We start from the raw sequence: 17464 nt of genomic DNA, 5'->3' as shown, positions 1-17464 counted from the left end.
TATCAACGTTTTTACACTGAAACATCACATTATGAGATTTTGTCAGTTGCAACGTTTCTAGTGGGACCCATTCAATCATATCCAACATTGTTGAAGTACGACCAGGTAATGTTATGAGGGTGGGGATCTGCTTTGTCGAATGATAGACGAGGATTGCACAGGAGCACCAATGTTTATCAAATACTGCCATTACAAAGTGGACAGTACTATAGTGAGGTCCACGTTATAATGGCAGTGTTTGATTGGCAATGGTATTGCTATCCTTGTGTACCATTCAACAAAGCGAAAAGCGCTATCTCTTTCTCGCTTTGCTCTGTTGCCAGATCGTCTTTTAACAATGTAGAATTGATGATTAATTTAAATATTCCATCTTAATTATGAAATTATTTAAAAATATAATTTCTTGCTAGATAAAATATAATTAATTATTCAAAACGAGAATGGACAGTTAATATTACATCAATAAACCTGTATCAGCTGCCGTCTATAGAAGTCATTGACAAGACAGAGGATCGGCAACGTTTTTCTCCTATCTTTTTTCAATGCCATTATAACGTGGACCTCACTATATAATAGTGTCAGCTAAGCACCTGTAGATTGCAGAAGAAGTGACCTATCTGCGGATAGACATGGGCGTGGCGCTTGCGACGTAGCACGGCGGCGATGCCGAGACAGTTGGCGTTGTTGAGGCGTGTGACGAGGACGGCGTCCAACCTGTCCAGATGTCGTGTGAAGTCCCAGAAGCAAGCTCGCCGCATCACCCTGACCGCCCGGAAACACGTACAGCGTCGGGTGGCTGAACCGGATGTTGCCAACCTGACAACAAACATCACAACAAACTCTGTTACCGCCATTTCCGAATGCTGCCAACCTAACAACAAAAACTTTCACTCTATTACTGCTGAAAACAATCTGCTTTTTAAAAAAACACATGAATGAATTCAATACAGGAGAAACATTTCACCAATATTCGACCAGATACAGAAATAATTTGAGAGCTGATGCATACCGAAGTACTATGTATGAGCGAGGAGTAAGGAGTTCAGGTATCCGAATGTACAATTTAATGCCATCTCACATAAAAGAAACATCGGGTGAAGTTTTCAGACTTTGAAAAAAGATCTGCTATCCATATGTGCCTACTCAGTGGAGGAATATAAAGATTTTTACAAACCTCAAGATGGAGGTTTAAGGAGATAGATAACATTTCACTGTTTGATTAATGACAAATTGACAAATCCTAATAGGGTACCCCTTTTACAGGTGGTCAGTGAATGAAATACTAATAATAGTAATAATAAATATTTCCAAATGCTGCCAACCTAACAACAAATACTTTCAATTTTACCGCCATTTCTGGATGTTGTCAACCTGACAACAAACTCTGTTACCGCCATTTCCGGATGTTGCCAACCTGACAAGAAACACTTTCACTCTGTTACCGCCATTTCAATTCCCCAATTCGAATCAAATCAATAGTTATTTGTACATCTGGAGTGAAAAATACAGCTATTTCTCCCTGAGCGGATAGCTTGATGCCCGAAGCAAAGCTGAGTTCTACAATTTCCCTTAGGAAGAAATAGTTATTTGTATATCTAGAGTGAAAAGTACTACTTTTTCTCCCTGAGAGGAAAGTTTGAAGCCCGAGGCGAAGCCGAGTGCAACAATTTCCCTGAGGGAGAAAAAGCATTTTTCACTCGTGATGTACACAACATTTTTCCTCCACCTACATTTTTATAGAAACTGCAAATCACGTTATTGGTGACATTTTTTTCTATTGCGCTATCGGCAAAAGTTGTAACAATCATTTTCTGGCCGACTATCAACAATGGCTGACTCCAGCTCGCGCATTTCAGATTTGAATCGCAGATGAAAACTATATGTTGGCTGGTATTTTGAATAGAATAAAATATTTGAAAATATGTAAAAATGTTCATTGTCTACTAATATTGAGTATGTAATATCATACGAACATAATATTCCATGAGTTGATCAAATTCATGGTTGAGGTATTGAATCCAGTTGGCTCAATGACAGACAACTCTATGTTTCCTCATCTGAGCTTCGACCTCCCAACCTATTTCCAATGTGAGTTCTCAAAATATAGATGCTTCCCATGTTATTTAAATGAAGTTACTTTTAGTTTCTAGGAAGGTTTTCTATTTTCAGTTCTGCAAGAGCAAAAAGTAAGTACACTTTATCATTATGTTCCAGGGGGTAAAGTAAGTACTTTAAACAGTAGGTAGAGGAAAAACATTTTTCACTTATCATATATTTTTGGACGTTTGATTCTTTCGATTATTCCCCGTCCTTATAAATTCTACTAGATTAAATGGAATTTTACAAACATCGACTGTTCAATTAATCTAATAGAATCTATAAGGACAGTGAAGAATCAATGTGCGTAACAGGCTTTATGTCATAGTCATTCAATTTCAGCCGCCTCTCATGCATGAAATCAAGCCAGATTGTAGAACAAATAAACATATGTTCCCATTACAGCATACTCTACTGTAATGAAATCATTTGTTTCCTTTACAGTCGAGCATGTTTTCTAGTTCCGAAGTAGGAACAGCAGAACCGTTACAAAAAACCACCTTCAGCACTCAGGACAGGTGAAAGTTTGTCAACTACAATCACAAAATCTCTGGTTATGTTCACAGAATGGTCATGTAGTAACTTCAGCACAAGCAGGTGATGTTTTATATTCCCCAATGATTATTATTCATTGAATTATTATGACCAAAAATACTGTGCTTGTACATGAATGCCTCTTGCAGGGCTCAAATGGAATTCTAGTCTCAGCTGACGCCTCCACTAGAAACATCATTCTTAGCCCTGAAAACGGGTCACTCCCCGTCTTTGTGATGTAAATAGCTATCAAGTAATTCATCAGCTATGTTTATCACTTTTTCAATATGTTAAGATGAAGGTATATATGAATCAGCTGATGAAAACCTATGTTGAGAGTTTGTGAAACCTAGAATTTTTGCCATCCTTATGATTTCTTTCTAATTGAATAGAACTTGACGAACATAATCTAAAATATAATATGGAATATCACCCGTATTTTACAGATAGTTCATATACAGAATAATAATAGTAGATATTCAGAATAATAAAATTATTGTTTTTTCTGATTGTCACAAATTTGTATTGTTTTTGTGTTTTTGGTGGGAAAATTTGAATTGGATTAAATTTCATCATCTGTTTAATCTAATAGAATTTATGAAGACAGCAAAAATATTGTGTGTCCAAAAATTGATGTGCATGTAACAGGCTACACTATTCTTCAGCAATGCTTAAGAACACTTATGTATCTGTACATATTATTATTCAAAGCCCATGTGGAGCATAAGTCTATACACCAACCACATCTGAAGGCTCCAACAGCTGCTCCAAGTCAGCCTCCAACAAATGGCGCCCAACAAACGCCATGAACTCATCAACGTTTTTGGCTGGCGCCAGACTCGGCTCTGGATTAATGCGCACACAGCACAATTTGCTGAACGACTCTCTGCGCATGCGCGCCGTGCTCCAATCGGCTTCAGGCGCACAGTGAACATCGACAGAGACTGTGTTCTCATAGGCGCGCAGCACACGCAGAACATCTGTCTCTTGGAATGCATCCATCAGGTCAGCCAGTGAGAATGTGCCGTCCTGCAACAGCAACAGTAACATTAAATGTTAATAAGAAGAAGAAGAAAGAGGAGAAGGAGAAGAATGAGGAGGAGGAGAAGAAGAAGAAGGAGGAGAAGAAGGAGAAAAAGAAGACAGGAGGAGAAGGAGAAAAAGAAGAAGAAAAAGACAGGTGAGAGAGAAGAAGAAGAAGAAGAAGGAGGTGGATGAGGAGAAGAAGGAGGTGGAGAAGAAGAAGAAGGAGGTGGATGAGGAGAAGAAGGAGGTGGAGAAGAAGAAGAAGAAGAAGAAGAAGGAGAAAAAGAAAAAGAAGAAGAAGATGATGAAGAAGAAGAAGGAAAAGAAGAAGACACATGTTTCATTCTGCAACAGTAGCAGTCAAACTGAACAGTTGAACAAAATGGAAAATTATGAAATATAACCCTGAAAATACACGCTCATTCAATAAATAGAATTTCTCTTGTCATAGAACTTTTTCATAACAATCCAAGTTCAAAGTGTGTCACAACTGAATCAACAACAAATCATAAGTAGTAATCTCCTGGGTTGGAGAACTCGCTCAAGAACTGTTGGATTGTAATCTTTGAAACCCACAACTTTCAATGATAAAATTATGGAAAGAGCAAAATATTTCTTCTACATGAATAATTTGACAGTAGGTTTCATTTGGAATCCTATTTGAATAGATAAATTACTCTGTCGCTTCAGCATCTCTGTCCCTCATATTAATCCAAATTATTATTTTTTAATTAGAAGGTTTAATACAGAGTTCCGTGAGAAAATGAATTACAAAAAACCACCTTCAGCACTCAGGACAGGTGAAAGTTTGTCAACTACAATCACAAAATCTAGCTTCAGCACAAGCAGGTGATGTTTTATATTCCCCAATGATTATTATTCATTGAATTATTATGACCAAAAATACTGTGCTTGTACATGAATGCCTCTTGCAGGGCTCAAATGGAATTCTAGTCTCAGCTGACGCCTCCACTAGAAACATCATTCTTAGCCCTGAAAACGGGTCACTCCCCGTCTTTGTGATGTAAATAGCTATCAAGTAATTCATCAGCTATGTTTATCACTTTTTCAATATGTTAAGATGAAGGTATATATGAATCAGCTGATGGAAAACCTATGTTGAGAGTTTGTGAAACCTAGAATTTTTGCCATCCTTATGATTTCTTTCTAATTAAATAGAACTTGACAAACATAATCTAAAATATAATATGAAATATCACCCGTATTTTACAGATAGTTCATATACAGAATAATAATAGTAAATATTCAGAATAATAAAATTATTGTTTTTTCTGATTGTCACAAATTTGTATTGTTTTTGTGATTTTGGTGGGATAATTTGAATTGGATTAAATTTCATCATCTGTTTAATCTAATAGAATTTATGAAGACAGCAAAAATATTGTGTGTCCAAAAATTGATGTGCATGTAACAGGCTACACTATTCTTCAGCAATGCTTAAGAACACTTATGTATCTGTACATATTATTATTCAAAGCCCATGTGGAGCATAAGTCTATACACCAACCACATCTGAAGGCTCCAACAGCTGCTCCAAGTCAGCCTCCAACAAATGGCGCCCAACAAACGCCATGAACTCATCAACGTTTTTGGCTGGCGCCAGACTCGGCTCTGGATTAATGCGCACACAGCACAATTTGCTGAACGACTCTCTGCGCATGCGCGCCGTGCTCCAATCGGCTTCAGGCGCACAGTGAACATCGACAGAGACTGTGTTCTCATAGGCGCGCAGCACACGCAGAACATCTGTCTCTTGGAATGCATCCATCAGGTCAGCCAGTGAGAATGTGCCGTCCTGCAACAGCAACAGTAACATTAAATGTTAATAAGAAGAAGAAGAAAGAGGAGAAGGAGAAGAATGAGGAGGAGGAGAAGAAGAAGAAGGAGGAGAAGAAGGAGAAAAAGAAGACAGGAGGAGAAGGAGAAAAAGAAGAAGAAAAAGACAGGTGAGGGAGAAGAAGAAGAAGAAGAAGGAGGTGGAGAAGAAGAAGAAGATGGTGGAGGAGGAGGAGGAGGAGGTGATGAAGAAGAAGAAGAAGAAGAAGAAGGAGAAAAAGAAAAAGAAGAAGAAGATGATGAAGAAGAAGAAGAAGGAAAAGAAGAAGTCAAACTGAACAGTTGAACAAAATGGAAAATTATGAAATATAACCCTGAAAATACACGCTCATTCAATAAATAGAATTTCTCTTGTCATAGAACTTTTTCATAACAATCCAAGTTCAAAGTGTGTCACAACTGAATCAACAACAAATCATAAGTAGTAATCTCCTGGGTTGGAGAACTCGCTCAAGAACTGTTGGATTGTAATCTTTGAAACCCACAACTTTCAATGATAAAATTATGGAAAGAGCAAAATATTTCTTCTACATGAATAATTTGACAGTAGGTTTCATTTGGAATCCTATTTGAATAGATAAATTACTCTGTCGCTTCAGCATCTCTGTCCCTCATATTAATCCAAATTATTATTTTTTAATTAGAAGGTTTTAATACAGAGTTCCGTGAGAAAATGAATTGCAAAAACCGCACATTGATAACTCTACCCGTATCAGATTGCTGATGTGAAAGTTTTAAATTATGATGTACATTACTATTGTACAAAACCTTTTGTGCAACGGGGGCTATGTGTTTCATGGAAGTATCACTTTCAATTTACGTAGAGTTAATTTAGATGAATAAAAGTTTCATTAGACAGTAGTTAGTTTTCGTTGACATACAGACCCACAAAGAGGCAACGACTCGAGCCTCAAGTCCAAAGTAGGAACTCACTACGCTTATTCAACAATCCAAAAGTAGGAACTCGCTATGCTCGTTCAATAATTCAATTGTAATTAAACATGAAGTATGTTCAGACAAAGCTATCTCACACTGCAGCAAGAGAGCAATATCTGAACGTCCGCAGAGTTTTTACTCACACCAAAAAGATCTGTGAATCAATTACAGACTCCAAGTATGTTCAGACCAAGCTATTTCACTCTGCAGATCAAAATAACAATATCTGAACGTCAACAGAGTCTGTGCTCACACCAAAAACATCTGTGGGCTGGCAGATTTTCGCTCTGCTCTCAGTTGCACTTTGATTCCAAAATTTTCAATTATTACTTCTATTTTTTTGAGCCAAATCATTTATTTCAAGGCGCTGAATCCGAATCTGAATTTAGAATTCTTCTATCACCATTTTTATATGATTTAGGTTTCTAGGTTTTTGATGAGAGATCTTTATCAAAAACATCCACTGGGATGCCTGGAGAAAATCGCTCCCAGATCGATTCAAAAACATCTGCATGCGAGTTCTCTTGGAACTTGGAACGTCGGCTGGCAGATACACAAAAGTCGGTGTGAACTCCGCATTGATTAAGGCCGGTTGCAAATGAACCACAATCGCATATGGGATGTGTGAGCTACTATTTTCCTCCAGTTGCACCACAAACGCAGTGCATACGGAATGCATTGGCAGGCATGGCAGTGGTACTGATACTTCTACATGACCTTGCACGCTGTAGTAGCGATTATTTTCCTTGCGATTGTGGTACCACTGGTTTGAGCACTACGCTTCCCCTAGCTTCTGTACCACAATCGCAGTCGCTGTGACTTTTAAAACACCTGTATGATAAAAACATCTGATAAAAACACCCGAAAATGATATAAACATATGAAAACTGTTGCACTAATGCGCGTTTCTCAAATGTAGTGTGAAATTCTCTCTACATTAGTTGTATTGTTCTGTGGTATGTCAGTCCCACATCCCACATGGGATAGTAGTTCGTCTGCAACCAGCCTTTAGTCAGCGACAGATCTTTTTATATCCATTCATCCACAGACACTGCAGAGATGCAGATTTTGGTCTGAACATTACTTTACTGACCTGCACAATCCAGGATCCATTGCCAGCGAAAGTGTATCCGGCATGTATGATGTGACGGTGGCGTGTGAAAGATGAAAGCAGATTTCGCACACATTGAGTCAGCGTGTTCAGGGTCGGATGTATCAGCACTTCCGTCACCAGGTTCTCACTGGCATACTGGATAAGCCGTTCTCCTGCAACAAATTGCAATACCAAATATACTAGTAGTTCTGGAACAGTAGACCTCGCGTACTAATAAACAACAGCCTTCTACAATACTGTTCATCAGAGTAAATTATGTCCTCTGATAATTTAGAGTGAACGTTTGTACTGTCCGAGTCCTATGGCATTGCTTAACGGCGGAAGGTCACTAGACTACAATACTACACGTTCAAGAACATCGAACATCTGTAGAGAGCTTCCTACATCTAGGGATCTAGGAATACTGGACGTATGTTTTTTGTAAAAGTCGGAATAGCGAACCATACCTTACCTATATGCCGTTCAAAGTCACGGTGACAAAGCTACAGGACGCGTACTGACTGTACTGTATTATTATTCGCCTGGGCTTAAATTAATTGTGGAGAGCTGCCTTGGAGAATAAATGAATTTTGTCCTGTCCCGTCGTGTCGGCGAGATATCGGTGTGAAAACGGCTGTAGCTGTTTGGGTTAGTGTATCTACGATGCTAATCATCTGTTGTAAACAACTACTATCATCAAAAGCTGACCTAGTTGAAAGCACAGAAAGGTCTGAAGAAAATACTATGTTACAGTACGGGTCCTGTAGCTTTGCATATCGGCGGAGGGTCAATACTACCCGTTAAAAACATCAAACATTTTTGGAAATTTATCTCAACAGATGCTCTTTTGTATCTTCTCAGAAGCAACGTGTTACATTCGAAAAGATACACAAGGAGCTTTATGGAGTTACGACCTTTTAGCACAACACAGCCTATCAGCTGACATTCGTTCAACATGCTCATTCCATTGTTGGTGATACCACAGATTCAACTTTGACCTAATCTCTTGATGTTTACTTAGTCTATATTGATACGTTGCAACTCTCTCATTGATGAACAATCTCTGTGTGTAGGGAGTTTCCTCCGTTTTTAACATGTTCTGCAGAATTTAACAAGTGGGAATAGTTGTATATGAGCCCAGAGAACAAAATAACGGTCTTAACTCTGAATTGAAAAAAAATGGAGATAACGAGTTTCGAAATTGGGCTACTCCTGTTCACCAGTCATAACCATCAATGATTTGTGCTTCTAAAAATACATTAAGGACCGGTTTCCGAGCTCGGGATCTATAAGTTCTGGACTTACAGAGTCCAGGACTAAAATAAGCACTCGGGTCTAAATCGAAATTCACAATACTATATTGTTGTTATTTTGGCAATAGTTCACAATATTATATTGTTGTTATTTTGGCAATGGGAGACAGCTGATTGAAGCGGGCTCATTAAAATTCAAATTAACATGCTCTCCAAACTATTTCGTGAAAATACGTCTCGATCTATTTGTAGGTCTATTCAAAGCAAAACCTAACCTTTTGAAACATGAATGAATAAACATTATTTTCAATTCACGTTATGCTATTATTGATCATTGCTCCTTGCCAGTGATTTCGGAATAAACATTTTAGTAGGCTATATTGAGTTGGAAAAAGTATTTGTTTTGAAAAAACTGGAATGATAGTTTATCATTGACATTATTGGTATATTATTATTATTAATATATTGAATATGACATTTATCAATAACATTCACATTGGAAGATAAAATTCCAAGGCAATCCTTGTATTATTTTTCATGAAAATGTTTAGGTTATGTCTCATTCGTAAAATAAGGTTAGTTTTTACGCATAATTTTTATAGAAATTTATTTTAAAATAGACTTGCAAATTATGAAAGATAAATTTAGATGTTATAATCCAAATAATTTACGTATTCCAAGACATTTATTTGGCTATTCATCTACTCCAAAACAATAACTGAGATGTGTTTGCTCAGTTTAAGTCCAGAACTTAAATGTATACCCTACCCCAGTAGAGGGTTTAAAATCACGATGTTTTAAGTTCTGGACTTAACATTTTTGATAAATCCTTGACTTGGAAAGAAGCAAGAATCTAATGCATGTCCTGGACTTATAAGCCCCTTCATTCAGAAAGCGAAATTATAAACTCCAGGGTCCAACGTGATCTCTAAACTCCAGGGTCTATTTGAGTCCTCGACTACGTTAACGCTCTGACTCGGAAAGCCAATTCTCTGACTCCAGAGTTTAAAGCAAGTTTAAGTCTAGAGCTCGGAAACCGGCCCTAAATGTAAAATTGAGGGTACCTACCATTTTTTGATTCTTCGCCATCTGGTGACTGACTGGCGAGTGTTTGCAACTCCTTCTCAAGATCCACATGGCAGGACTCCTTGTCCCAGGAAAGGAACCCTGAAACACATCGATTATCAACAATTATCAATATTGATTACATTAAAGGAAAGAACTGGCTTATAAACTTAAGGGATAGGAATTTTACTATGACGCATCATCACGTCTCAACCCAATAGTTGAACTACTGAACTGATTAACTTGAAATTTTGCATATAGATTCTTTATTCACCATTTATCATAATTTAACATTTTATTCGGATGGTCAAAGGCCTATTTTCAATTCTAAAAGATTTTATTACGTAAACTTTTCAGTTTGTTAAGTTTGCGATTTGTCATGATTCCAGTTTATACTTTACTTGAGAGTGGTCATATTTTATTCAAAGACAGTTCCATTTTCTATCTTCTCATTCTTCTTTTATCTATAAATCCTCTTTTTCAATATCTACACAATATACAGGGTTGTTGGAAAGTTAGAGAACGTAAAGTTTTAAATTATACCCTTGCGAAGCACGGGTTTCCTGCTAGTCCTAAATAACTTTATCTTACATAATTCAATTGGTGAATAATCAGGTCTAGAGCGACAGGTGATTGAAACAAATTCCTTTTCCTTCACCTCCACCTCTTCCTCCTGATCCTCCTCTTACTCCTCCTCCTCCTCCTACTTCTCCTGCTCCTGCTCCTGCTCATTTTCCCCCTCCACATCGTCCTCCTCCTCCTTCTCTTCCTCACGACCTTCCTCTCCTCATGTCTTCTCCTTCTTCTTTTTGTACTTCTTCTTTTTATCATTATTATTATTGTTCGATCTCATCCAATCTATCTTTCATTTCTCACTCACTCTCTCTTTCTCTCTCTCTCCCTGTCTCGTCTCTTTTGGTTTACCGTTTCCGAAAAATATTGCTAGTCGTTTTTTCAGCGTCGTCTTCTTCTGCTCTTCCCCCAACCACCCACTTCTTCATCGTTCTCTCTTCTCATTCAATTTTGATGTGTCGGGAAATAGAATGGTTGCCATTCATGACACGTTTCCAGCAATGAGCTTCTGAATATCAACTGAGTAACAACCGTTACTCAACAATTGCAGCATGATTCAATATTTATTTCCGTAGCAGTATGCAACTTGTCAGGGTCTAAAGTTACTAGTAGTTCTGAATGTTGAATTAATGTGAATAACGAGAACGAGGTAGAAATGATCATCAAAAGGGTTGAGAGAGGAAGAGTGAGAAAGAGAAACAGAAAGAGAGAGGGAGAGTGATAAAGAGAAAGAGTTAGATTAGAGTTCTTTATTTATGTATGTTATTACAATATTTCCTGGCTTATACACTAATTCACATTCAAAGACGGTAATGCTGATTATTCAACAAATGTTACAAAGTATAAGAAATTAATCAATGAGAATAAAGATTGAATGCAATTAGAATAACGATAGTATAAAATTGTAATGTAGCTTCATAAATCGGCGGTGTTTCAACAAATAATTGTCGATTCTCTAAGAAGGATTTAACATAATATCCTTCCCATCAACACACGACCGGCTTGTGTTGAGAGAGAGAATAGTGGTTATGCAAATTCTGTGAAGCCCAGTTCTCTATTCAGATTATCTTTAATGGCTTCCTGATGATTCTCAGAACCCACCTTTCCACCCCATCTCTTACCACCTCTCTTCTCTATTTAATCTTCTCCCCCCTCTACTCGTACCTCCTCTTCCATTCCCTCCTCTTCTCTTCCCTTCTACCCTTATCCATCAATTCCACTCAAAGTTAATTCATTTCCACAACTTTTTCTCGCTTTTTTCTCACGTTCACACTGCCTGGTTTTCACTAGTAGAGTTAGTGGTCGAGGAACTGGCATACTAACTCTACCGAGCTAACTCTACTCTACTTACTTGGTCGAGTAACTGTTTCACTACAATTAAGAATAGTAGGTAATGTGTGTTGTCTAGTGAACAGAACCAACCTAAAAATGTCAATACGGAACATTCCGTAGACTCTACTATAGTGAGGTCCACGTTATAAAGGCAGTGGGTAGAGATAGGAGAACAACGTTGCCGATCCTCATTCTTGTCAATGCTTTCTATTGACGGTAGCTGATACAGGTTTATTGATGTCATATTAACTGTTCATTCTCATTTAAAATAATCAATTATATTTTATTAAGTAAGAAATTACATTTCTCAATAATTTTATGATGAATTTTCATAATAATGATGAAATATTTTGTTAATTAACTAATAATTCTACATTGTTGAAAGCCGATCTGGCAACAGAGCAAAGCGAGAAAGAGATAGCGCTATCAACTTTGTTGAATGATACACAAGGATAGCAATACCATTGCTAATCACCCTAACACTGCTATTATAACGTGGACCTCACTATCTCACTATAGCTATTAGCTCGAGACTGTTTTCATTAGCTTAGTAGTTGTAGAGTAGAGAGAGAAGCAGCGGTGGGGGGAGGCGATTGGTAGAGTACTATCCCACGGTGCTATCCCACTCTACTCTACTAAGAACTAGTACTTTACCATGAAAGTTTCCATTGGGAGAGTCCAGAAGATAGTTAGTACTTGCCCAAGAGCATCTATCACTCACTCTACTAATGAAAACCAGGCTTGTAGGGAATCAGATTTTGATGATAGTAGTTGTTATCAACAGATGATTAGCATTGTACAGCAACCCAAACAGCCATTAGTCGTTTTCACACCGATATCCCGCCGACACGACAGGACAGAACTAAATTTATTCTGATGGACAGTATGGACAGAGGAGGCTGTGGTTTATAACTGCGCGAGGTCTACTGTTAACAGAACTAATAGTATTTTAAGCGCGACTTAGATGATCAGATTACAAATTGCATGACATAATGCCGCATTGCATGACATTTTGCAGGAACGTCGGTTGAATTTTAATCGTAATTAATTCCACGAGAACCAGTCAGAGAAGCAATGAACGTTTTCATTGGGAGAGTTCACAAGATAGTTAGTACTTGCCCAGGGAACTCTACCATTGGAAACCAGGCTTCAGTGTTTATTTAGCAAGTAGTATTTTTGTTTTGACAGGAGCTAACTTTATAGAAGTTTATACCTTTATTTCACTGACTTGTGTTTTTTTGTTAAATAAAAAATGATTTCATTTTATTTGTCCGTCCTACTTTTCATTTCTATCTTTGTTATTTATCTCAATTTCTCTCTCACTCTCTTCAGCTCTCTACTTTCCATTACATCGATGAATTATGTAATAATAATTAGTTAGAAGCAACCCTACAACTTAAATGGGGAGAGACGAGCTCCAAATTGAATCATTGTGTAACCAACAGTGACCATTATTTGAAATACAGTGTTTTTTTTCAGTTCTCTTATTTTATTTCAAGTGTGTGGTAATTGAAAGAGCGTTAGCGAGTTCTCACTTTTGACTTGAGTTCCTGGAGACCAAAGTTGTTGTCCGTCTGTTTGTATGCTCTACAATAACTACAGAAAGAATGGATCAATCAGCTTCAAATTTTGGACACTTATTCTTCGAACCGTTCTACAGGTCAAGTTCGTTGGACAACAGAATCGACTCAATCCTTCGTCCTTTTGAGGATATGAAAATAAGATTGAAAAACTTCATATGATTTATCAGCTGAATGCAATATAATTGCTACAGTGTTCATTTATTCATTCAATAATAACATCCGCTTAGGCTGTTAGGGAGCTTTTCAGCTGGTTAATATACAACAAAATAACAACTTTCACATTAACAAAATAATGCTATCAACACTGTGCAGTTTTCGCCATTTATTTTCTCGTGGAACTCTGTATCAAAATCATGACCACCTTCTCATTTAAAAAATCAATTTGGATTCATAGAGGGTCGAAGATATTCAAGAGACAAAGTAAATTTTAAGAGTAACTTTTCATTTCAAATAGGATCCCCAATGAAACCCACTGTAAAATTATTCCTGTTAGATGAATATGTATATGTTCACATGATTTCCATCAACTCTGTATATTTTGAAGTTGGGGATTTCAAATATAAAATACAACAGTTTTTGAGCAAGTTCTCCAACCCAGGAGGTAAATAGTCTATTTCTAATGAAGGAAATCTTGTTTTCTCGCAAGGAGTTAATAGCACTACCCCTACTCAATCGGTCTACACACGGCAGAGCAAGTTGATGATCATTGAGCGGTTTTACATTCTGTGTGGATAACAGTCGTCTCATATAATGACTTCTGAGGTCCACGTTGTAATGGCAGTGAAGAAAGATAGGAGAACAACGATGACGATCCTCTGCCTCTTGTAGACGGTGACTGATACAGGTTTATTGATGTAATATTAACTGTTAATTCTTGTTTAAAATAATCAATTACATCCTATTATATTAAGCGAGCAATTTCTGTATTTTTATATCTGGTTATTAACATTTATATCTGATTATTTATGTTCAACGGACCTCGAAAACGGCTCTAACAATTTCCACGAAATTTGGAACATAGTATGTTTATGACATAAAAATTCGATTGCACTAGGTCTCATCCTTGGAAAAACACGCTGAACGACATTAAAAGGATAATTCATAATTGCCTGAAACAGCTGTTGATAGTAAACATGTGAGTGAGTGAGTGAGTGAGTATGTGAAAAATATCGCATCCACGAAATTCATAAGATGACATATAGCCAACTGTGAAATATAAACACGATCATTTTGGAGAATTGTGTTCTGTTTATCAATAAATGAAAATAACGAGCGAAGCTCGGTGCCCCGATATTTGTTATCAAGCAACAAATAATATTTTTCAATAATTTCATAATGGATTTTCATAATTAAGATGGAATATTTTGTTAATGTAATGATTAATTCTACATTGTTAAAAGACGATTTGGCAACAAAGCAAAGCGAGAAAGAGATAGCGCTATCCGCTTTGTTGAATGATAGACAAGGATAGCAATACCATTGCTGTTAAAACCCCTGCCATTATAACGTGGACCTCACTATAGTATTAGAAGACTTTGAAGTACGAACACAACAGAGTGCTTTTGTGGAGACACTAAATATTAGAGGTACCTCTCTGATCAATTGTCCCTTAAAGCAATAATAAAGTAAGTTCTCTTCCCAAATAGAAAATGTATCATGTTATATTGCCACAGACCATAGCTAGAGTAAAGTGAATCAATCCCCTTTCATCTTCCATTAAACTTCTACCTTCCATTATTGTTCCATATTCCATATTCCAGTGAAGCTCACCGTATATTGTTTGCACTGATGCATTTTCAAACCAGCAATCGCTTCACCAGCAAAAAGCTTTTCAATATCACTGTTATGTTTCAAAGGTGCACTATTTGTTTTCTATGAAGCTTCCCACAGTTGTTCATAGTGGTAGAGCCAGAGTGATTCAATTGTAAAGATGTAAGTTCTACATGGAACAAGATAGGATGAAAAAAGGGAGAAAATGAAAGGGAATGAGTAACATTACTGAGTCAGTTGGGTCACACGATTTAATGATTGACTAAGAAAAAAAGCGAGTTCTCTATTTATGTATGTGACAATATTTACTGGCTCAAAACTTACTAAATTACGGTTTTGCTAATTATTCAACGAATTACTCAACACTAAATCTGCTATATCAATTGATGGAAAGCATAAAATGGTGAAGTAATGCATCAAATTAAAGAGAATTGATTGCTGTACAACCCAATATAATCTTTCGTTGACTGGACTAAAATAAAATAGTTCACTACTATGGAAATACTGTAGATTGGTTGAGAGAGAGGGAGAGAGAGAGAGAGAGTGTGATAGATAGAGAGAGAGTGTGTGAGAGTAAGGGAGAGGAGATTTGGATGACAAAGGTATCACAGAATTCCTTTTCACACCGACCATAATCAACATTTAAACCCCGTTCAAGAGACGTCCTTCCACAGAACCTTCCCCCCTTCCACCTCTGGATGACAGCCTAACAAAAGGTGGTTCACCAAAATGAGACTGGATTGTCCTAGCCTCACCCCACTACCCCACTCCCCACCCAAAACTACTCGGAAAACAGCCTTTGTCATGTAGATTTTCATCGCATGGCAGATTTTCCAGCGCGGCTTTCAAAGCATGCTGAAATACGATTTTCCCTGTTGCATGGAAATTGCTGGACGGTTGGTGAAAAGTATGACCATATTGGATCTTTACATCACGCTCTAAAAATCCAAAATATATTACCAGTAGTTCGATGAACAGTAGACCTCTCTAAGTTCTATTAAACCATAAAGTAAGTGTGTTTAAATGGAAAAAGATGAGAGATTGCATTAGTTCCAATGCTGATGAATACAAAAATGATGATCGATTATATTTGACCTAATTTGAAAAGACTGCATTCAATTTGGAATTTCGTTCGATAATAATGATTTCCAATTCAGCCAATCAAACGTTTTATTTGTGGAAATAGATAAGAAATTGTATTTTCCGATGAATATGAAATAAGAAATTATCATGCTCAATTGCAAGAAGACCACATTCAATCTGGAAGTTTTTTCAATAATTTTAATCCATTTATTTCAAAAAGAATCATGTTTTTTAATTATTTTACACTGACAAAAATCAAACAAATATATAATATATTGTAAAATTGATGTAATTGATTGTGTCAGTGGTTTTAATAGAATGCCATAGTTGATAAGTTTCTGTCTTCAATAACTTTTTTGTTATGATCATTCAACCTCAGCTGTTTCCCATGAATGAAATCAAGCAGGTAAACAGCTGTTTGCAGAACAAATAAACATATGATTCTCATTACAGCTTGTTCTACTGTAATGAGATCATAATATGTTTTCTTTACAGTCGAGTATGTTTCCTAGTTCTGAAATGGGAACAGCAAAACTACTACAAAAAAACCACCTTCAGCGCTCCAGGTGAAAGTTTTGTCAACTTTCACTAAATTCCTGATTCGGAATTTGTAAACTAGTTTATGTTTATAGAATGCATGTAGTAACTTCAGCATAAGCAGGTGATGTTTTCTATTTCTCAATTATTCTCTTTCAGATTATTATGTCAAAAATAGTGTAGGCTACGTTACTTTGACATGAATGTCTTTTGCTGTGCTCGAATGAAATTATTCTAGTCGAGGCGTTAGCCGAGCAACATCTCGCCTGCAAAAGGCCCCTTCCCGTCCATGTGACGTAAGATACTATTACAGCAGATCATAACTCGAGCAAATGTGAACTTATTCAATTCCATTTATTCTCTATTTCTATGATCTCTGATTAAACTAAAGTTTTCTCAAATAGTAAAATTCGCTCCTTGTCATTCGCCGCAGGCTGAATGACAACGTTGCGGAATAGAATAGCACTGTCAACTATAGTGAGGTCCACGTTATAGACAGTGTCTGATTGGCAATGATAGTGCAATCCTTGTCTATCATTCAACAAAGCGGATAGCGCTATCTCTTTCTTGCTTTTCCCTGTTACCAGATCGTCTTTCAACAATGTAGAATCAATAATTAACAAAATGTTCAATCTGAATATGAGAATTCATTATGAAATAATAGAAAAATATGATTTCCTGCTTGTTAAGATATAATTTATTGGTTTGAACGAGAATGATCAGTT

General features: G+C 36.9%; 1 protein-coding gene across 1 annotated transcript in view; it reads right to left on the bottom strand.

Moving 5' to 3' along the window:
• The window catches only part of LOC111060342 (microtubule-associated protein futsch), a 96027-nt gene that overhangs the window by 16640 nt on the left and 61923 nt on the right, over nucleotides 1-17464 (bottom strand). The window contains 5 exon segments of the mRNA XM_039435254.1: nucleotides 591-750; nucleotides 752-816; nucleotides 5186-5473; nucleotides 7544-7716; nucleotides 9865-9963. Of these exon segments, the coding sequence (XP_039291188.1) occupies nucleotides 591-750; nucleotides 752-816; nucleotides 5186-5473; nucleotides 7544-7716; nucleotides 9865-9963 (785 nt within the window).

Source organism: Nilaparvata lugens, chromosome 9 (assembly GCF_014356525.2).
Source record: "Nilaparvata lugens isolate BPH chromosome 9, ASM1435652v1, whole genome shotgun sequence".
Lineage (NCBI taxonomy): Eukaryota > Metazoa > Arthropoda > Insecta > Hemiptera > Delphacidae > Nilaparvata > Nilaparvata lugens.
The sequence above is the reverse complement of the archived record's forward strand: the minus strand, read 5'-3'. Positions and strand labels throughout refer to the sequence as shown.